At 45.8% G+C, this 21,535-nt stretch overlaps 3 protein-coding genes and 1 non-coding gene across 5 annotated transcripts; 2 read left to right on the forward strand and 2 right to left on the reverse strand.

Annotated features, from left to right (window-relative positions):
* Positions 1-165: 165 nt before the first annotated feature.
* On the forward strand, positions 166-4,309 carry LOC119284706 (YTH domain-containing protein ECT4-like). 2 transcript variants are annotated; one of them, XM_037563863.1, is made up of 8 exons: positions 166-434; positions 549-669; positions 764-837; positions 1,249-1,797; positions 2,157-2,846; positions 2,938-3,150; positions 3,249-3,395; positions 3,496-4,309. In XM_037563863.1, exons 1-8 carry the CDS (start codon positions 372-374, stop codon positions 3,820-3,822), a joined length of 2,184 nt encoding a protein of 727 aa, XP_037419760.1. In that variant the 5' UTR covers positions 166-371; the 3' UTR covers positions 3,823-4,309. The 2 variants fall into 2 exon arrangements, with proteins under 2 accessions (XP_037419760.1, XP_037419761.1); XM_037563864.1 differs by having other exon boundaries at positions 167-434; positions 552-669.
* Positions 4,310-5,993: 1,684 nt separating this feature from the next.
* TRNAL-CAA lies at positions 5,994-6,077 on the reverse strand. The gene has a single exon. It is a non-coding gene; the product is annotated as a tRNA-Leu (tRNA).
* Positions 6,078-6,711: 634 nt separating this feature from the next.
* LOC119284708 (photosynthetic NDH subunit of subcomplex B 2, chloroplastic-like) lies at positions 6,712-8,095 on the forward strand. Its single transcript, XM_037563866.1, has 2 exons — positions 6,712-7,689; positions 7,782-8,095. Exons 1-2 carry the CDS (start codon positions 6,805-6,807, stop codon positions 7,974-7,976), a joined length of 1,080 nt encoding a protein of 359 aa, XP_037419763.1. The 5' UTR covers positions 6,712-6,804; the 3' UTR covers positions 7,977-8,095.
* A 56-nt stretch (positions 8,096-8,151) lies between these two features.
* LOC119284707 (DEAD-box ATP-dependent RNA helicase 38-like) lies at positions 8,152-12,362 on the reverse strand. The gene is made up of 7 exons (XM_037563865.1): positions 11,998-12,362; positions 11,617-11,910; positions 11,232-11,459; positions 10,291-10,356; positions 9,175-9,576; positions 8,986-9,097; positions 8,152-8,487 (listed from the first exon to the last, which is right to left on the reverse strand). Exons 1-7 carry the CDS (start codon positions 12,268-12,270, stop codon positions 8,336-8,338), a joined length of 1,527 nt encoding a protein of 508 aa, XP_037419762.1. The 5' UTR covers positions 12,271-12,362; the 3' UTR covers positions 8,152-8,335.
* Positions 12,363-21,535: the final 9,173 nt, after the last annotated feature.

Below are 21,535 nucleotides of genomic sequence, written 5' to 3' on the forward strand. Positions count from 1 at the left end.
GGATCGTATCCTTTACTTGCTGCCTTTGCTTTCCGACAAGGTTTTCGTGGTTGGTTTTTCGATTCGGCCGGGCACGCTTCGCGGCGGCTGGCCGGCCGGCCGGCCCCATCCGCCCTGTGCGCCTGTCCGTCCTTGCGGCCGCGCTTGCTTGACTTATCCAGATCGATGCGTTTTTACTGTAGTCCGGATTCGTACGCTGGCTGTGACCTGCACAGGTCCAAAAGAAGCAATTTTTTAATTAAGTAGCGTAGGATTGCTCCTGTTTGCTTGGTGAGATTTAGCCTTCAAGGTTTGGGATCTATTTTTACACCCTGTGACTCCTTAATTCGACGATTTTGATCTGCAAAGAAGCCACAGATCTGCTGCAGAAGATGTCGCTGGAATCGCAGCCCAAGGCGGCGGCAGATGGAACCGAGCTTGCTGGTGCCCCCAAGGTATGGATAGAACAGTAAAGATTCCTTGTTCTTCTCCAATTTGTGCAAGCAAGTTCATGGCTTTGCTCCAGGTGACATGTGATTCTGATAATTCTGGTGTTGCTGTTGATTCAGCAGGGACCTGTGGCCAGCCAGCCGCTCAGCGTGTCGATCCCGCAGGACCGGTCCATCACGCCGGTGGTTCAAGATTTTACCGATCCCAACATGTTCTATCTGCCAGCATATTACTATGGAGGTGAGGGACCGGCGATCTGTCCTCTGTTAATTTAGCTTGCTGCTTCTTTTCAGCCTACTTACTCGCAAGCTAACAACAGAATTGGGTCTTCCAGGTTACGACGGAACCATGAGCGAGTGGGATGAATATACTAGATATGTAAATCAAGATGGAGTGGAGGTTACCCCAGTAAGTTATCCCAGAGGGGGTATTATCTTTTAGCTTTCATGTCTTGTTGATTATCTGGATTTGCACCATGAGTCATATTCCTAGTACATAAAGGTTCAGGAATTTTGCTATTATTGTCTACTGGAGCTATCATGTCCAAGTCTGTGTTGATATATGTAATGAGTGGAATGCTATCCATTCTTTTGGTATGGTTTGTACCTTTGATGGGATTTTCTGCTTCTTATTATGGTCTGTGCAGAATTTTCTCCCAATTGTTATTCAAAAGTATTGTCCGTGCTGTTTGTTTGCCACTAACAATATCTTGTATTGAGAATGTCAACATCTTGTATCTCATTCTGTTGTGCCTACATATTTGTGTTACTTCCAAGGACATCAGAATTAACCATGCTAATTGTTCTTTGAATTTCACAGGCAGTATATGGAGATATTTATGGATATGGGTATGCTCCTTATGGCGCGTACTCTCCAGCTAGTTCCCCAGTCCCAACAGTTGATGGTCAGATGTTTGCCGCACAACATTACCAGTATCCAGCTTATTATCAGCCTCCTACCCCGGTTTCTTCTACCACTCAAGGTGAGCAGCAGCCTTCGGCCAATGCTGATAATAAGCCAGCAGCGGCCAAGGCAGATGCTGCCAAAACAACCACAAATGTTGCTCCTAATGGTACTGCTCAGAGTAACAGCGGAACTGCTCCCCTTGGGTCAAGCTACCAGAATTCATCACTGACCCCTGATGGAACCTATAGGGCACCCTTGCTAGGTGGAGTCCCTTCTACTGGTTACGTGGACTCAACCTATGGGTATGACACCACAGGGGCACACTATGCTTGGTATGATGGTTCTGCCTATACCAATGCACAGCAAAGACCAACTACAGCTAATTACACGCCGTCTTCAGCGTATAATAGCAATGGCTCTTCTGCAAGGTATCAGACCAAGAGCCCCACACCGCAGCAGACGGTGAGTACAGAGAAATTGTGTTAATATTTCTATCAATTGTGGGTCAAAGGCATTTAGTGGTCACTATTTTCTGCTCATGCATGTTTCCTGTCACGCTAAGGCACTACACTGCTTCATAGTGACAGTAGCATGGGGATGTATATAATTTTCCTTGCAATGAAGTTATAAGCTACTGTATTTGTTAGGATGCGATCTCAATAAACTTTGATATTAATTTTCTTCTTCTGAAACATAGTGGGGGTTCTTGCATAGAAGGCACATTTGATTGTTTTGACCTGCTTATGAAGTTTTACCTTGATTATGCTGTATATAATTTGCATACTGAAGTATATGTTCTCTGTATATTGTTATGTATGCAGGGCAACAGGAGACCAACGACCACAACAGGGTCAGCTACTCCTACATACCCAAACAGGATGTACTCGAGCACCCAGTCTTACAACCAGTATGGAAATTCGGTCAAAACTGGTCTTATGTATGGAAACACTGGCTATGGAAGCACTGGCTACGGAAGCACTGGCTATGGAAGCAGCGGCTACGGAAGCAATGGCTACGGAAGCAGCGGCTATGGAAGCAGTGGCTACGGAAGCAATGGCTATGATTCCAGGTTATATGGTCGGTGGGGTGTTTCTATGGATAGCAGATACAACAGGCCCAGAGGCCGTGGCAACGGATATTATGGTTTTGGCAATGAGAGTCAGGATGGAACAATTGAGCTCAACAGAGGTCCTAGGTCTGGTCGTTTCAAGAACCAGAAAGCATTTGGCCATACTGTTACTATCGCTGTGAAAGGGCAGACCCTCCCTTCAAGTGAAAACAAGAATGCTAGTGACATACCTGATAAGGCACAGTTCAACCTAGAGGATTTCCCTGTCCAGTATGATGATGCAAAGTTTTTTGTCATCAAATCATACAGCGAGGATGATATCCATAAGAGTATAAAATACAATGTGTGGGCAAGTACCACCAATGGAAACAAGAAGCTTGATGCTGCTTATCAAGAAGCTCAGGCAAAGGGCTCTAGCTGCCCTATATTCTTGTTTTTCTCGGTAAGGACGTTCTCCACAGTTGCTACTGCTTTAGGAATGTTGAGTTTGATTTCCTTGGGTTAATTGAATCCCCTTTCTTACAAACTTTCAGGTGAATACAAGTGGACAGTTTGTTGGTGTTGCTGAAATGACTGGTCCTGTTGATTTTGAAAAAACTCTAGAGTACTGGCAACAAGACAAGTGGAATGGTTCATTCTCTGTCAAGTGGCACATTGTCAAGGATGTTCCCAACAACATTCTCAAGCACATCGTCCTTGAGAACAACGAGGGCAAGCCAGTCACAAACAGCCGTGACACACAGGATGTAAGTGTTGATGAATGTTTGTTTTTGTTTGGTTCTCTGATTTCCCAGTTAGGCTGTACCTTAATTGCTCTGTTTACTCCTTTTTGTCGACAATTCAGATCAACCTTGAGCAAGGTATCCAGATGCTTAAGATATTCAAAGAGCATGTCAGCAAGACCTCTATTCTGGAAGACTTTGCCTTCTATGAGAACCGCCAGAAGTTGATGCAGGAGAAGAGAATAAAACAACAGCAGATCCAAAAGCAGGTACATATGGCTCTAGCGAATCGTCATTTCTCATTACTGCCCTTTACTGTTCTGTTCTTGTTGTAGCAACTCTGAATTGATTGTCTAACCATGTATGTAGGTGTGGGACAGCAGGGCTCCGAACCCTGTTGCTGGAGAGAAACAACAGGAAGTCGCCAACGGGAAGCCAAAGGTATCTGTACCGAACGGTGTCAATGGAGAGAAACAGCAGGATGCCGTCAATGGGAAGCCAAAGTCGCCTGTGGCGAATGGTGTTAACGGGGATGCGAAGGTTCCGGCAGAGAAAGCCGCTGCCACCGCTGCTCCTCCGGCCGTTACCTACGCGGCGAAGGTGGCCCAAACAGCAGCGGCCGAGAAGAAGCCTGTGGCGACCGAGAAGAAGCCTGTTGTCGCCAACGGTGCTGTCAAGACCGGAGTAGCTGCTTGATCGCATTACCCGATCCTCCCAGCTAGCCATGAAGAACAAACGGACGGTGCTGGCGAACCAGGCGAGACATGCGGGTTCCAAGGTACTGATCATCAAAGGTGGCGGCTGGAAAGCGGGTCGGATAGTTAGGTTTCCCTAGCTCTCTCCTTTTTCTTCTTCTGTCGTCGTCGTACTATCATCCCTATTTCAGTTTGCTTAGCTCTAAAGACTCCTCCTATAGTGGTATCATCGGAATCGCCAGAAGAAGAGAAAAGAGAAGCTGTGGCAAGACAAAGGTAGTGTCGCCAGGCCGCCATACCCAGTGGCGGTGGCCTGGTGCGGTTGTGTCGCGTCTGTTTTCGGTCGGTATTTGGTGGTGTTTAGAGTAAGTACTATGTGTTTGTGTCGAGTGCTGGGTGAGTGGATCTGAAAGTGGGTTCTAGATTGGAGCTGTTTTCGCGTCTTATTAAGATTATATTACAACAGAAATCTTGCTTTGCTTTGGTTTCGTATCTGAGGCCTCCGTTTTTGGGTGCTCCACTCCACTAGATGGATGATAGATAGATGATAGATGGTGCGACGCTGACCGGGCAAGGGCAAAGCTGGCAAAAGGTGTGGCTTCTTTTGGGGGCCGTTGCATCTGTGCTTTGCTTGTGGTTCCGTTTGGGGAAGGAAAAGCAGTGGGGTGCTTGGTTGAGTGCTGTGTTGCCTCACTGCTATCCCACTTGACATGCTTGCTTGAGAATTTCGATGCCTGTTTTTGGTTGCTTGGTGAGTGGTATGTGAATAAATGTCTCTGTCAGTGGGTCACTGGTTTGCATCCAAAAGAGGTGTCAAGGTCGGCTTAAAAAGAATGAGCCTGGATCGATCACCAGCTGCTGTGTGTCATGGTGGTGTCACTACTTGTCACAGCACCACCCCATGGTTCATTTTTTATTTTCCCAGGGAAATTGGGACCTTCAAAATTCTTTATTGATCAAATTCTTTGAGTAATATGCACCTTGTCTCACATGGTTTGTAACAAGTGTAGGGTATATATACCTCCCTCCCCTCTTGTTTTGACCCCTTCGAAAATCTAAAGCTTGGTTGGAGAGGCTAATCCATCATTCCATTGCATCCCAAACAAGAAGCAACAAAAAATGTAGCTCACTGAACACATACTACTAGCAGCTACCTAACAATTGTTTCTTACTGTATTTGTTAAGCTGCCGGATTAAGACTCCCCGTAGGTAGCTTTGAGCTGCCGGATTAAGACTCCCCGCTGGTCATCGTCGAGTACGTCGACGAGGCCTTCCCCCGTGGCCCCGCTCTCCTGCCGGCCGACCCGCTTCATCGACGACGAGTGAGGCGGTTCTTCGGCGGCGACCACGTCGGCTTCCTCGACGTCGCCGCCAGCGGGCTCGCGTGCTGGCTGGGGGTGTTCGAGGAGATGGCCGGGGTGGCGCTGCTCGCCGAGGACGAGCACCCGGCGCTGTGCCGGTGGGCGAGGGAGTACGTCGCGGACGAGGCCGTCAAGGGGTGCCTGCGTGACAGGGAGGCGCTGCTCGCCGCGCTGGCCGCCAGGGAGGACAAGTACGTGTCCACCGCCAGGGCAATGGCTCACAAGTAGACACGATCATGCTGCTCTGCTCTGGACCTCCGGTGATCCGTTCATGAATTTGATACTTGGAACCTATTTGGAGGCCGGCCGGATCGTTGGCAGGCAAATGAATGGATTTGTTAAGGTGTTTTTCTTTAGATATTTCGCACACATTAAACATATGTCAAATTACAGCACGGAATCCATGAGAGAAACAGAGAGAGGACGTGTGTCCAGGAACATTTGCATTAAAAACTCGATTGAAGCAGATTTCTGCAAACCCCGTCCTCATCACTTGTTGAGGGATTCATGGTTGAATCAACGATGTGAATATACTGTGCGGCAATTTTGAACTCATGACGGCATTGCTTGTTGCCAACTACTGTGACTGTAACTTTATCTGCACCTGTTCGCCAACTAGGCTCCCCGTGGTGACATGTCGAGTGTAGGGAAGAGCGACGTGCCGATAAATCGCAGTCGGGGCTATAAATTTCGAAGCTAAATGAGAAGTTAAAAAAGAGCGAAAGAGAAAATTTTGTCAGGAAAGTGATGTAAATGTAGAACAAACTCGTTGACAAGTAAATTTAAGCAAGAAAAAAAATAAAAAAGAAATTGTCAGAAGTGGGGTTTGAACCCACGCCCTCGTTAGAGGACCAGAACTTGAGTCTGGCGCCTTAGACCACTCGGCCATCCTGACTTGTACGACAACTACAGTTTTAGAACATATCTATAGATTATTACTACTCCGCACCTGCATCTGTATAACAGTGTGTATTTTTTTTGCCTTCTCCGTATAACATTGTGTAAATTGAAGTACTAGTGCATGACAACTTATTCAGCAGACACTCCATCTGAGAACCGTTCCTTCCTACAAGTAAATTCCTATCCATGCCAACATTTATCAGTTCAGCATCGGCTTCAGGGTTCCTGAACAAAAACTGAAACACACTACATACATGTTTTTGAATTGCAAAAAACGAAGATCATGTAGTTCTTTTCTGATGCTCATTCCGGTATCGAGCTGTTCCTATCTACTCCCTCCATTTAGAATTACTTGTCGCAGAAATGGATGTATCTAGACGTATTTTAGTTCTAGATACATCTATTTCCAAAACAAGTACTCCCTCCGTCCCAAAATTCTTGTCTTAGATTTGTCCAAATACAGATGTATCAAGTCACATTTTAGTATTAGATACATCCGTATCTAGAAAAATGTAAGACAAGAATTTTGGGACGGAGGGAGTAATTTGGAACGGAGGGAATACCTAGCAAAGAGAGCACAAGGACAAGGAGAAACCACCTATCCTCAAGCCGCTGGATATGAGGCTGCGGTGACACCCAATCGGCCTCGAGTCTCAAGGGGAAGGAAGCTAGGCTAGCACCTTCCCCTTCTCCGCTAGCTATCACTCCAGCGCTCCGCTCCGATGGCCGCCGCCTCCTTCCTCCCCCTCCACCTCCCGGCCTCCCCCAGGCCGGCCACCGTGGCCGCGAGGGCAGCCTCGGGCGTCGCGTCGACGGTGCCCGCCGCCACGCAGACGTCGCAGCTGGAGGAGACGTTCGGCCGGAAGGGCCTCCGGTTCGGGACGGACGCCACGGGCGCGCCCACGGCGGAGCTGAGCGTGCGCAACGGCAGCTCGCTGCAGCTGCGGCTCAACGACGGGCTGGTCACGTCGTACCGGCCCAAGGTGTCCTGGGAGGGCGGGGACGGCTGCCGGGAGCTGCTCCACACCGTGGCCGCCGCCGGCGCGGTCAAGGGCGGCGTCGGGCTGGTGCTCAACGAGGCCTCCTCGTCGTCATCGCTGCTCGGCGCGTCGGAGTGGTCGGTGGCGGACGTGGACTCGGACTCGTACGACGCGGTGCAGGTGGAGCTCGGGTGCGGCGTCGGCGGGGCCAAGCTGGAGGTGTCGTACGTGGTGACGCTGTACCCGCTGAGCATGGCGACGGCGGTGATCGTCAAGAACAACGGGGCCAAGCCGGTGGAGCTGACGGGCGCCGTGCTGAGCCACATCAAGTTCGACAAGCGTCGGGGCACGGCCGTGGAGGGCCTCCGGGGGTGCCCCTACTGCTCCCACCCGCCGCCGGCGGCCGGGTTCGCGCTGCTCACCCCCGCCGAGGCCATGAAGCGGGAGGAGTCCGGGTGGTTCGGCGGCGGCGGCGGGGAGGAGCCCCGGCAGGGCGCCTGGACCGTGGAGGAGAACCTCTACACCATCCTCAAGAAGAAGGTGAGCAGGGTGTACGCGGCGCCGCCGGAGGAGAGGAAGAAGCGCATCTACAGCACCGCGCCCTCCAAGTTCACCACCATCGACCAGGTTCGTTCGTTTCTTGGGATGCATGCAATGTACTGTATGATAATCATTCATCGATCGCTTTGCTCACTGATAATATTTGGACTGTGGTGCAGTCTAGCGGGCTGGGGTTCAGGCTGGTGAGGATGGGGTTCGAGGACCTGTACCTGAGCAGCCCGGGAGGACTGTACGAGAAGTTCGGCAACGACTACTTCCTCTGCACCGGGCCGGCGTCCATCCTCGTGCCCGTCGTCGTCGGCCCCGGCGAGGAGTGGAGGGGGGCACAGGTCATCGAGCACGACAACTTGTAACTGCTTTTTTCTTGCGTGCCAACAGAGTTACACAAGAAATCATGTACATTCTCACATGGGGATGAATCTTGTAACTACCCATTGCGATCAATATGTGCACATGCAGTAGATTACTTGCCCATCTCGTAACTAACATACACATGCAGTAGATTACATGGTCACGTGTGAAGAAGACTTGAAAACCTCAAAGGAAGTTATGCTTTGGAAAATAACAAGCATAAAGTTGGACACTCCCTCATAGAATTCACTGTATCAGCTCAACATAATCCACATAACTCCAGACACAATCATCTGGTACAAAAGAACCAAGCGCTGGTGGCAACATAATCGCGGTAAGCGCCACCTATTTCTGAGAATGTTTACTCAAGTAAACCCGCATCCTTGAGAGCAGTCTCAAAATTGTCCTCGCTTTTCCAGTTGGGGACCTCAGGCACTTTGTGCTGGAAGTAGTCCTCGATCTTTGTCATCACAACTTCATCAGTTTGACCACATAGCAGGTTGAACACAGCTCCTGTCACCACCAAAAATTCAGTTAGGCCACAAGATAAGCACTCTACTCAACACAGATTAGCTGATAAACTGGCATAACAAAATGTATGTTTCAAACTGATAAATCATGAACACAATCAAAGGAAATCAATTGACTGTCTCAAGAAATAGGAGATCACAACTTCTTAAGAAAAAATTAAATGGAACAAACAACATGAGGCCGATAATCAACAAACAATGGTCACATCAGTTCTATCTTATCCTAATAAAGGATGCTAAAAATCCTATTGCAAAATCCTACTCACAGAAGACTGGTTCTGCCGACAAATTCAATCTTAGGCTAGGACAAACAGGCATTAGGATTGACTAAATGTAGCGTGTTTGCTTATCACTGATAACAGGTTCAATCTGCCATTAACCCCAAGCCATTTAATTCCTATCAACACCATTAATGTCTGTCACAGCGTTGACAAAATATGCTTACAATGGTGTATGTACATAGACTGCTAGACAAATTTACCTTTTCGGCCAAAGCGTCCAGCTCTGCCAATTCTGTGCAGGTACACCTCATAATCAGGTTCATCTCTCGTATTATACTTGATTGGCATATCGTAGTTGATGACCAGGTTAACCTTTCAAAGTTAGAATGTTAGTAGGAAAATTTATACTGGTGTGTCAAAAACTCAAAATAGCACAGCGCGCATAGTACCTGTGCTTGGTCAAACCCACGAGCAAGAACATCAGTTGATATAAGAACCTTGGTGTATCCATCTTTGAATTCCTGAATTACTTTTTCCCTCTCTGCTTGGTCAAGGGATCCTTGAATTGAGGAGCACACATAGTCCTCTTTTGTCAAAGCATTATGTACATTCTTAGTACTATTTCTTGTTCTCACAAAGATGATAACCTGTCCAACCTTTTGCCCAAACTCAAAGATCTTGTCCCTTATAACCTCTATTTTGGCCGCCTCATCAGGGACTCGGACTTTATATTGCTTTACTTTTTCCAAAGTAAGATCTTCCTTCTTCACAAATATTTGGTTTCCGTCCTTAATGACCCTTGTAACAAATTCCTTCACTTTCTCGTTGAAGGTCGCAGAGAAGAGAAGCACCTGTTATAAATAGAATTAAAATAAGTAAAAGAGGACCTCCGCAAATAAAGAGAGTAAAAGAGGCACCATATAGAAACAGAAACAATCACATCTAACCAAGAATTTAGAAATTATATAGCCAAGGCTAGTTGAATGGCACAGCCATGGAATTACACCGACAGTTACAAGCATTACAAAAGATTATCCACCACATGGACAAGGCTAGTTGAGGACTGAAAGTATATCAACACCATCAATGGATGAACTTGAAAAAACTAGGGCAATAACAGCAGCTGATTGGCTATAAGATTATGATAATAGGAGTGCCCAAATGTGCAATTAACTAATTACATAGAACATACAATAGTATATGATTCTTTCTATTCCTAAAATTATCAACTTCGGAGATGCCCCACGCATGAACATGCAGCCTTCCAAAAAATAAAGAAAATGAATATCACAATAAAAAAACATACAAATTGAACACAACCCACTGCATAAAGAAAATGACTCTTTTCCAAAGCCTCTACCTATCATTAGCAATTGATGACAAGTTCAACAAGCAGCACATGAGCACATACAAAGCATAGGAACAGGTTGTCTCCCTTAATAGCCTACCAAGTCCCAACATTCAAAATACTCACATCTGATTTTGAAATGTAACCAAGGTGCAAGCTGTTGTGTGTGATTCTACTGCCACAGTCAAAAGTAGTCAGTTCACTAAAAAAGGGTTACCTGACAGCCACCAGCACTATTTTGTATATCCTTCATGATCCTTAAAGAATCAGTTTTAAAGCCCTCCTGCAAGAAGCATTCAACAGGATAAGAAACTGGACTCATTCAATCACAAAAGCAACTAGTTTACATGAGAGCCCGCAACGTCGGAATTTTGAGCGCCTCAAATTTGGTTCCAGTTATATGAATATTTCTACTGTGGGTACTCCATAATGATTTATGTCCTTGGAAAACAGATGCCTTTTTCTGTTATTTTTATCCACTCAGACCAAACAGAAACCAAGAGTTTTTGGTCATCACACCTAACATAACACGACCGCACCATGATGACACCCCTTAATGCCCACTAGGATATCAGGAGTACAAACTATACAGGCCGCATTCTTTCATAGTCTAATTCACTGACTCATACTAGACTAAAGGTTATTTCAATTTCAATTTCAACTAAGCCACAAGAAAGTTACCTACCACAGAGGAAGCAAGTTAGTGGCAAGTCTAGCAAGTAAGTGCCACTGCTTTGCTTCTTTGCTCTTGCGGATAGTTATCGGCGTACATCTCATGGCTATGAAGGGGAAGGTCTAAGGGACTTAACCTCAAAACACCCTCATTGTTTGCTGCTAAGAAACATCTGCTCTATTTCTTACAAGGACATGAAGGCTCGAATGAATATTGCCGTCAATGCCATTATTGTTTGCAGCTGAGAAATAACACCTGTAATGAGTATGGACCTAACATCCTTCTCCCTTCACTATTAGCATGTGTCTTACACTAAACTACAGTAAGTCGCCCGGAAAACACTGGGTGTAATGAGTATGGACCTTATTATCCTTCTCGCTTCACTGTTAGCATGTGTCTTACACTAAACGAACAGTAAGTCACCCTTAAAACACTGGGCGCATCAAGGACACAAATAGATCGATGACAAGAGAACTAAGCTGTACCTCAGCAAGCATATGATCTGCCTCGTCGAACACAAGAATCTTGATCTCCCTAGTCGCAAGCTTCTTATGGGTGATCCACTTGGTGAGCGTCCCAGAAGTGCCAATCACCACCTGATCGGTCACCGGAGCCATTTTGCTGATGGGCATATACTCTTTCTGAGACGACGGGATTGCACAGGCACAGGTGATGCCGGTAAACTTGCCCATCCTCATGAGCACAGATTTATTCTGCACAGACCAACCAATCAAAATCAGTACAGTACATTACAGGGTATAAAACTAGCAGAATCAAGCTTCATACTGCAGTTTGTTATTATATCTAATAACCAGATGAGAGCACATTTGCAGAGCGTGGTAGTGGAGAGGATCAAGCCAAGAGATGTACCTGCTGCGCGAGCTCCCTGGTGGGGCAGATGCAGATGGCCTGGGGGACCTTGCGGTTGGGGTCGACGCGGCTGAGCATGCCGAGGACGAAGCAGGTGGTCTTGCCGGAGCCGTTGTGCGCCTGCGCGACGAGGTCCCTGTGGGGCGGCGTGAGGATCATGGGGAGCGTGATGGCCTGGATCTTGCTGGGGCGGCTGAACCCCATCTCGTCGTACAGCCCCTTGAGCAGCTCGGGGGTGAGCTTCACGTCCTCGAAGGTCGTGGCCGACTCGTACACCGTGCCGCCCGAGGTCACCTGGAGAAGCAAAGCACCGAATCAGCAGCCGGCCGACATCGAGAGGCGGCGGCGGCGGGGAGCAGAGCGGAGCGGAGAGGCGCGTACGGCCTGGATTTGGGAGTCGTCGGAGTCGTCGAGCAGGGGCGGGCCCTCGGGGCCGCCGCCGTCGTCGTCCGGCACGGAGAGCGAGAGCGCCTCGATCTGCTTCGCCTGCGCCTCCACCGCCGGCTCGATGGGGGCGGAGGAGGAGGAGGCGGAGGAGGCGGCGGCGGCGAGCTCGGCCTCCGCCTCCGCCTTGGCCTTGGCCTCCTCCTCCTCCTCGACGTCGGCCCAGGACTTCTTCTCCGGCTCGGGCTTGGCGGCGCCGGCGTCGGCCATCGGAGCAGATCGGGAAGGATCGATGGCGATGAGAGCTGCTTCAGCTAGAGTCGGTTCGCGTTTTTCCGGGTTTGCTCCCGATTTGGGAGGGGATCGATTATATTGTGCTGCGTGAGGTGTTTTTTTAGCTTGGCATGTAAGCGGAGCGCTGCTTAAGATTTACGCGCACGCGGTCTCAGGCGGTTAATTTTTTTTAATTGGTTCTCAGGCGGTTAATGCCGAGCGCCCCCTGAGCGTCGAATAATAAGGCCCATACGATAGGATTATCATAGGAATAAGAAATTTATAGAAAATGAGATGACATGTAACTCAAATCCTATGAGTAGGAATAGGAAACGAGATGTCATTTAGTTCACATCAAAGGAATTTTTTCATTGAGTCTAGGCTCATTTTTATTTTTCTATAAAATGTGAAGGATAGGAACCAATCCTATGTAGAAATAGGAATCCATTCCCATGAACCAAATGGCTCTAAAGGAAAAAATCTTATAAGAATCATGTCCTTTAGAATTCCTATGAAATTCCTACAAACCAAAGAAGGCCTAAATGGGGCAAAGGTCCACGCCTACCGGGCGCCCACAACCAATAACATATTTTTTCTTTCTTTCAGAAATTGTATTTTAAAAGTTTTTGTTTATTTTTTATGTTAAGACAAGTTTAAGAAATGGAACAAAACCACAAGTAAACGGAAATGTTAAAAGTCCGACATCAGATTTTTAGCGCTGAAAATGTCTGTCATGCAAAAACAGATAGAATTGTCATGCTTGTGTATCATAATTTGCCATGTTCTACAGTGAACATTGCCGTGCAATGTAAAACAGAAAAATTGTCATGCAACAACAATTAATTGATGTGCGTTCAATCGGGGCCTCACGTACCAGAGGGTGCCAGATTTTAACCCTAAGAATTTGATGTTAGATTTATATTGAAATCCCAGATAAAATCGGCTGCGCATGCGATATGCATTTTGTCGGCAATTTGATACAACAATGCTAATCCCTGTTTCACGGACGAGAGTGCCTTAGCCCGCAACTCTCAAGTTGGATTTTCGATCGAACATGAACACACGTTCCCATAGGTTGGTCTTTTAGATGTTGTAACATCAAAATAACCAAATTCTGAGTCGGCCAAGGTACAATTGTTTCGCAATCCGTAGGAGTGGCCTATAAACTATTACGGGTTAGTTTTTGCCTGTCTCTAAAGAATAGGTTTTTGTAGCCACTGATAGCCATATATCTCAACGTGAGGTTTCCCATGGTTTCTCTAATACGGTTTTGGTTCCTGCTCTATCATGTGTGCACACGCTGACTAAGGGGATGGCTTGCGCGTATAACTAGCAGTGTGTGATCTAAGTTTTATTGCATTCCGTTCTCCGGTGCTGGTGGCGGCACAATTCTCTTCCGCGACGAGTCGGGAGGGTCTGGAGAGGCGTGCATCAATGATCTCCTGCAAACATATGGGCCCCGATGAGAAAGGACTTTGATGATCTCATGTGTGAAAAGTTGTAGATGTGGCAAAGCAAGAAGTCAACTAGTCAAGTGTATGCTCATTGCTGGAGTTCAAATGAGCAATCCTTTCATGCTAAGCACGTTATGGTCATATGAATGCGGCCTAGAGTCCAATGAAGGAGATTAGATTTAGGACTTTAGAGGATAATATGTCCATGATTTGGAGCTTCTGCTTAGTGTATTGGAAGAAGGTGATAAAGGGAGGTTCATCGCTCTTTCAAAATGATGGCATGATAATCGAACCATATGATGGTCTGTCGGCCCCGAAGTTGATTGGTCGGAATCATATCACTATTTTGGATCCAAATTGCAAGATCTCCATGTGCAAGATTGAAAGAACATGCGGTGCCCCCATGTTTGGTTTTAGTAATTGATGACAATCTTTATAGACTAATGGTTTCCTTGAGTTAGATTTGAAGGTTTTGTCCATAGGCTTTTCTTGGAGTGCATGTGTTGATTTCAAGGAGAGTTTGTGTCGACCAAGGTGTTATTCAAGGAATTATCCAAAGATTGGTCATGTGAGAGTTGAGCTTATTGCAAGCATGTCTTGAAGAAGAAGATTGTGTGATCATTCATGTCTACCTTCAAGACATCATTCAAATGAAGAGAATTGAAAAGGTTCAAGGTTGATCAAGACTAAGTCAAGAGTGAATCAACTTGATCAACTCACAAAGCGCAGAAGATGTACCGAGAGGGATCAAGTGATCCCATGGTATGGTAAGAATTGTCAATTACGCTTTGTGTACTAACCCATGGTCTTCGTGAGAGTTCTTTGTGGGGTTAGGTTGCGGTGTGCAAGTTCAAGTGGAGCATCACGAAGAAATCAAATGCTTGAAGCTTGCCGTCCTTTGTGGTGATAATGGACTTGTGAAGATGTGCGGAAGAGAAATCAACTAGTCTTCATCTTGAGGGAGTCAAGATTGTCAAGTTCAAGTGGAGTATGGGGGAGTATGGGGGAGCAATCAACTAGTCTTCATCGAGTCAACACAATCAAGAAAGGTGGTCCAACTTGAGGGAGTCAAGATTGTCATCATCTAGCTCAAGTGGACCATGTGCAAGGCAAAAGTTTGCCCTTGATAGGTTTTCTATTTTACCGGTCTCATGATGGTAGTTGGGAGACCGGGTTATAGGATCGATTGCCGTACTATCAAGGGGGGCTCTCGATGAGTAGCTTGATCGTATCGTTCGTAGACAGCTCAAACCATTGCATCCTTACATCATCTTTCTTGGTTCTTGTTTGGTTCTCTTTGTGAGTCTTAGAGCTTATGGTCATCTTGATGACAAGCTTGAGTTCATCGAAAACGGAGTTCACATGCATCTTCTATGATGTTTTCGTTGTTGGAGGTTTTGCCGGTTCTTCTCGGTTGGAGGTTTCACTCCTCTATTTGTTGGCATACCTCCCCTGCCTCTTCTTACTATATCCAGCCGCAGTTTTGATGCTACTCGTCGTCTTGTTTCCAACTGTTTGGGAACATAGTAATTTCAAAAAAAAATCTACGCACACGCAAGATCATGGTGATGCATAGCAACGAGAGGGGAGAGTATGATCTACGTACCCTCGTAGATCGACAACGGAAGCGTTAACTTGGTTGATGTAGTCGTACGTCTTCACGGCCCGACCGATCAAGCACCGAAACTACGGCACCTCCGAGTTCTAGCAGACGTTCAGCTCGATGACGATCCCCGGACTCCGATCCAGCAAAGTGTCGGGGAAGAGTTCCGTCAGCACAATGGCGTGGTGATGATCTTGATGTACTACCGTCGCAGGGCTTCGCCTAAGCACCGCTACAATATTATCGAGGACTATGGTGGAAGGGGGCACCGCACACGGCTAAGAATATGATCACGTGGATCAACTTGTGTCTTTGGGGTGCCTCTTGCCTCCGTATATAAAGGATCCAAGGGGGGGTGCGGCCGGCCCTAGTAGGAGGCGCGCAGGAGGAGTCCTACTCCCGGTGGGAGTAGGACTCCCCTCCCTTTCCTTGTCCAAGTAGGAGAGGGGGAAGGAGAGAAGGAAAAGGGGGGGCGCCGCCCCTCCCACCTTGTCCAATTCGGACATAGGGGGAGAGGGGGCGTGCGGCCTGCCCTGGCAGCCCCTCCTCTTCTCCACTTTAGGCCCATGAGGCCCATTAACCCCCGGGGGGGTTCCGGTAACCCCCCGGTGCTCCGGTTTTATCCGAAACTTCCCCGGAACACTTCCGGTGTCCGAATATAGCCGTCCAATATATCAATCTTTATGTCTCGACCATTTCGAGACTCCTCGTCATGTCCGTGATCACATTAGAGACTCCGAACTAACTTCGGTACATCAAAACTCATAAACTCATAATATAACTGTCATCGAAACCTTAAGTGTGCGGACCCTACGGGTTCGAGAACAATGTAGACATGACCGAGACACGTCTCCGGTCAATAACCAATAGCGGAACCTGGATGCTCATATTGGCTCCTACATACTCTACGAAGATCTTTTATCGGTCAGACCGCATAACAACATACGTTGTTCCCTTTGTCATCGGTATGTTAGTTGCCCGAGATTCGATCGTCGGTATCCCATACCTAGTTCAATCTCGTTACCGGCAAGTCTCTTTACTCGTTCTGTAATACATCATCTCACAACTAACTCATTAGTTGCAATGCTTGCAAGGCTTATGTGATGTGTATTACCGAGAGGGCCCAGAGATACCTCTCCGACAATCGGAGTGACAAATCCTAATCTCGAAATACGCCAACCCAACATGTACCTTTGGAGACACCTGTAGAGCACCTTTATAATCACCCATTTACGTTGTGACGTTTGGTAGCACACAAAGTGTTCCTCCGGCAAACGGGAGTTGCATAATCTCATAGTCATAGGAACATGTATAAGTTATGAAGAAAGCAATATCAACATACTAAATGATCGGGTGCTAAGCTAATGGAATGGGTCATGTCAATCAGATCATTCATCTAATGATGTGATCCTGTTAATCAAATGACAACTCTTTGTCCATGGTTAGGAAACATAACCATCTTTGATTAACAAGCTAGTCTAGTAGAGGCATACTAGTGACACTCTGTTTGTCTATGTATTCACACATGTATTATGTTTCCGGTTAATACAATTCTAGCATGAATAATAAACTTTTATCATGATATATAAGGAAATAAATAATAACTTTATTATTGCCTCTAGGGCATATTTCCTTCAGTCTCCCACTTGCACTAGAGTCAATAATCTAGATTACACAGTAATGATTCTAACACCCATGGAGCCTTGGTGTTGATCATGTTTTGCTCGTGGAAGAGGCTTAGTCAACGGGTCTGCTACATTCAGATCCGTATGCATCTTGCAAATCTCTATGTCTCCCACCTGGACTAGATCCCGGATGGAATTGAAGCGTCTCTTGATGTGCTTGGTTCTCTTGTGAAATCTGGATTCCTTTGCCAAGGCAATTGCACCAGTATTGTCACAGAAGATTTTCATTGGACCCAATGCACTAGGTATGACACCTAGATCAGATATGAACTCCTTCATCCAGACTCCTTCATTCGCTGCTTCCGAAGCAGCTATGTATTCCGCTTCACACGTAGATCCTGCCACGACACTCTGTTTAGAACTGCACCAACTGACAGCTCCACCGTTTAATGTAAACACGTATCCGGTTTGCGATTTAGAATCGTCCGGATCAGTGTCAAAGCTTGCATCAACGTAACTGTTTACGATGAGCTCTTTGTCACCTTCATATACGAGAAATATATCCTTAGTCCTTTTCAGGTACTTCAGGATGTTCTTGACCACTGTCCAGTGATCCACTCCTGGATTACTTTGGTACCTCCCTGCTAGAATTATAGCAAGGCACACATCAGGTCTGGTACACAGCATTGCATACATGATAGAGCCTATGGCTGACGCATAAGGAACATCTTTCATTTTCTCTCTATCTTCTGTAGTGGTCGGGCATTGAGTCTGACTCAACTTCACACCTTGTAACATAGGCAAGAATCCTTTCTTTGCTTGATCCATTTTGAACTTCTTCAAAATCTTGTCAAGGTATGTGCTTTGTGAAAGTCCAATTAGGCGTCTTGATCTATCTCTATAGATCTTTATGCCTAATATGTAAGCAGCTTCACCGAGGTCTTTCATTGAAAAACTCTTATTCAAGTATCCCTTTATGCTATCCAGAAATTCTATATCATTTCCAATCAGTAATATATCATCCACATATAATATCAGAAATGCTACAGAGCTCCCACTCACTTTCTTGTAAATACATGCTTCTCCAAAGGTCTGTATAAAACCAAATGCTTTGATCACACTATCAAAGCGTTTATTCCAACTCCAAGAGGTTTGCACCAGTCCATAAATGGATTGCTGGAGCTTGCACACTTTGTTAGCTCTCTTTGGATCGACAAAACCTTCCGGTTGCATCATATACAACTCTTCTTCCAGAAATCCATTCAGGAATGCAGTTTTGACATCCATCTGCCAAATTTCATAATCATAAAATGCGGTAATTGCTAACATGATTCGGGCAGACTTAAGCATCGCTATGGGTGAGAAGGTCTCATCGTAGTCAACCCCTTGAACTTGTCGAAAACTTTTTGCGACAAGTCGAGCTTTGTAGACAGTAATATTACCGTCAGCATCAGTCTTCTTCTTGAAGATCCATTTATTGTCAATTGCTTGCTGATCATCGGGCAAGTCAACCAAAGTCCATACTTTGTTCTCATACATGGATCCCATCTCAGATTTTATGGCTTCAAGCCATTTTTCGGAATCTGGGCTCACCATCGCTTCTTCATAGTTCGTAGGTTCATCATGATCTAGTAGCATGACTTCCAGAACAGGATTACCGTACCACTCTGGCGCGGATCTTACTCTGGTTGATCTACGAGGTTCAGTAGTATCTTGTTCTGAAGTTTCATGATCATTATCATTAGCTTCCTCACTAGTTGGTGTAGGTGTCGCAGAAACAGGTTTCTGTGATGTACTACTTTCCAATAAGGGAGCAGGTACAGTTACCTCGTCAAGTTCTACTTTCCTCCCACTCACTTCTTTCGAGAGAAACTCCTTCTCCAGAAAGTTTCCGAACTTAGCAACAAAAGTCTTGCCTTCGGATCTATGATAGAAGGTGTATCCAATAGTCTCCTTTGGATATCCTATGAAGACACATTTCTCCGATTTGGGTTCGAGCTTATCAGGTTGAAACTTTTTCACATAAGCATCGCAGCCCCAAACTTTCAGAAACGATAACTTTGGTTTCTTGCCAAACCATAGTTCATAAGGCGTTGTCTCAACGGATTTTGACGGTGCCCTATTTAACGTGAATGCGGCCGTCTCCAAAGCATAACCCCAAAACGATAGCGGTAAATCAGTAAGAGACATCATAGATCGCACCATATCTAGTAAAGTACGATTACGACGTTTGGACACACCATTACGCTGTGGTGTTCCGGGTGGCGTGAGTTGCGAAACTATTCCGCATTGTTTCAAATGTACATCAAACTCGTAACTCAAATATTCTCCTCCACGATCAGATCGTAGAAACTTTATTTTCTTGTTACAATGATTTTCAACTTCACTCTGAAATTCTTTGAACTTTTCAAACGTTTCAGACTTATGTTTCATTAAGTAGATATACCCATATCTGCTTAAGTCATCTGTGAAGGTGAGAAAATAACGATATCCGCCATGAGCCTCAATATTCATCGGACCACATACATCTGTATGTATGATTTCCAACAAATCTGTTGCTCTCTCCATAGTACCGGAGAACGGTGTTTTAGTCATCTTGCCCATGAGGCACGGTTCGCAAGTACCAAGTGATTCATAATCAAGTGGTTCCAAAAGTCCATCAGTATGGAGTTTCTTCATGCGCTTTACACCGATATGACCTAAACGGTAGTGCCACAAATAAGTTGCACTATCATTATCAACTCTGCATCTTTTGGCTTCAACACTATGAATATGTGTGTCACTACTACCGAGACTCAATAAAAATAGACCACTCTTTAAGGGTGCATGACCATAAAAGATATTACTCATATAAATAGAACAACCATTATTCTCAGATTTAAATGAATAACCGTCTCGCATCAAACAAGATCCAGATATAATGTTCATGCTTAACGCTGGCACCAAATAACAATTATTTAGGTCTAATATTAATCCCGAAGGTAGATGTAGAGGTAGCGTGCCGACTGCGATCACATCGACTTTGGAACCGTTTCTCACGCGCATCGTCACCTCGTCCTTAGCCAATCTTCGCTTAATCCGTAGTCCCTGTTTCGAGTTGCAAATATTAGCAACAGAACCAGTATCAAATACCCAGGTGCTACTGCGAGCATTAGTAAGGTACACATCAATAACATGTATATCACATATACCTTTGTTCACCTTGCCATCCTTCTTATCTGCCAAATACTTGGGGCAGTTCCGCTTCCAGTGACCAGTCTGCTTGCAGTAGAAGCACTCAGTTTCAGGCTTAGGTCCAGGTTTGGGTTTCTTCTCTTGAGTAGCAACTTGCTTGCTGTTCTTTTTGAAGTTCCCCTTCTTTTTCCCTTTGCCCTTTTTCTTGAAACTAGTGGTCTTGTTGACCATCAACACTTGATGCTCCTTCTTGATTTCTACCTCCGCAGCTTTCAGCATTGCGAAGAGCTCGGGAATAGTCTTATTCATCCCTTGCATATTATAGTTCATCACGAAGCTCTTGTAGCTTGGTGGCAGTGATTGGAGAATTCTGTCAATGACACAATCATCTGGAAGATTAACTCCCAATTGAATCAAGTGATTATTATACCCAGACATTTTGAGTATATGCTCACTGACAGAACTGTTCTCCTCCATCTTGCAGCTATAGAACTTATTGGAGACTTCATATCTCTCAATCCGGGCATTTTCTTGAAATATTAACTTCAACTCCTGGAACATCTCATATGCTCCATGACGTTCAAAACGTCGTTGAAGTCCCGATTCTAAGCCGTAAAGCATGGCACACTGAACTATCAAGTAGTCATCAACTTTGCTCTGCCAGACGTTCATAACATCTGGTGTTGCTCCAGCAGCAGGCCTGGCACCCAGCGGTGCTTCCAAGACGTAATTATTCTGTGCAGCAATGAGGATAATCCTCAAGTTACGGACCCAGTCCGTGTAATTGCTACCATCATCTTTCAACTTTGCTTTCTCAAGGAACACATTAAAATTCAACGGACCAACAACACGAGCCATCTATCTACACTCAAGCAAAAACAAGCAAGATACTATCAGGTACTAAGTTTCATGATAAATTTAGGTTCAATTAATTTACTTAAAGAACTCCCACTTAGATAGACATCCCTCTAATCCTCTAAGTGATTACGTGATCCAAATCAACTAAACTATGTCCGATCATCACGTGAGATGGAGTAGTTTCATTGGTGAACATCACTATGTTGATCATATCTACTATATGATTCACGCTCGACCTTTCGGTCTCCGTGTTCCGAGGCCATATCTGTATATGCTTGGCTCGTCAAGTATAACCTGAGTATTCCACGTGTGCAACTGTTTTGCACCCGTTGTATTTGAACATAGAGCCTATCACACCCGATCATCACGTGGTGTCTCAGCACGAAGAACTTTCGCAACGGTGCATACTCAGGGAGAACACTTCTTGATAATTAGTGAGAGATCATCTTATAATGCTACCGTCAATCAAAGCAAGATAAGATGCATAAAAGATAAACATCACATGCAATCAATATAAGTGATATGATATGGCCATCATCATCTTGTGC

Source organism: Triticum dicoccoides, chromosome 4A (genome assembly GCF_002162155.2).
Source record: "Triticum dicoccoides isolate Atlit2015 ecotype Zavitan chromosome 4A, WEW_v2.0, whole genome shotgun sequence".
NCBI classification, from domain to species: domain Eukaryota; kingdom Viridiplantae; phylum Streptophyta; class Magnoliopsida; order Poales; family Poaceae; genus Triticum; species Triticum dicoccoides.

Excerpts from the sequence above, each read along its gene's own strand:
- LOC119284706 (XM_037563863.1), top strand. The coding sequence starts at position 372 with ATGTCGCTGGAATCGCAGCCCAAGGCGGCGGCAGATGGAACCGAGCTT. Across the intron at positions 3,151-3,248 it reads ACAGCCGTGACACACAGGAT|ATCAACCTTGAGCAAGGTAT; the intron begins GTAAGTGTTGAT and ends TCGACAATTCAG. Across the intron at positions 3,396-3,495 it reads AACAGCAGATCCAAAAGCAG|GTGTGGGACAGCAGGGCTCC; the intron begins GTACATATGGCT and ends CCATGTATGTAG.
- LOC119284707 (XM_037563865.1), bottom strand. The coding sequence starts at position 12,270 with ATGGCCGACGCCGGCGCCGCCAAGCCCGAGCCGGAGAAGAAGTCCTGG. Across the intron at positions 11,911-11,997 it reads ACGACTCCCAAATCCAGGCC|GTGACCTCGGGCGGCACGGT; the intron begins GTACGCGCCTCT and ends TTGCTTCTCCAG. Across the intron at positions 9,098-9,174 it reads GTGGGTTTGACCAAGCACAG|GTTAACCTGGTCATCAACTA; the intron begins GTACTATGCGCG and ends TAACTTTGAAAG.
- LOC119284708 (XM_037563866.1), top strand. The coding sequence starts at position 6,805 with ATGGCCGCCGCCTCCTTCCTCCCCCTCCACCTCCCGGCCTCCCCCAGG. Across the intron at positions 7,690-7,781 it reads AGTTCACCACCATCGACCAG|TCTAGCGGGCTGGGGTTCAG; the intron begins GTTCGTTCGTTT and ends ACTGTGGTGCAG.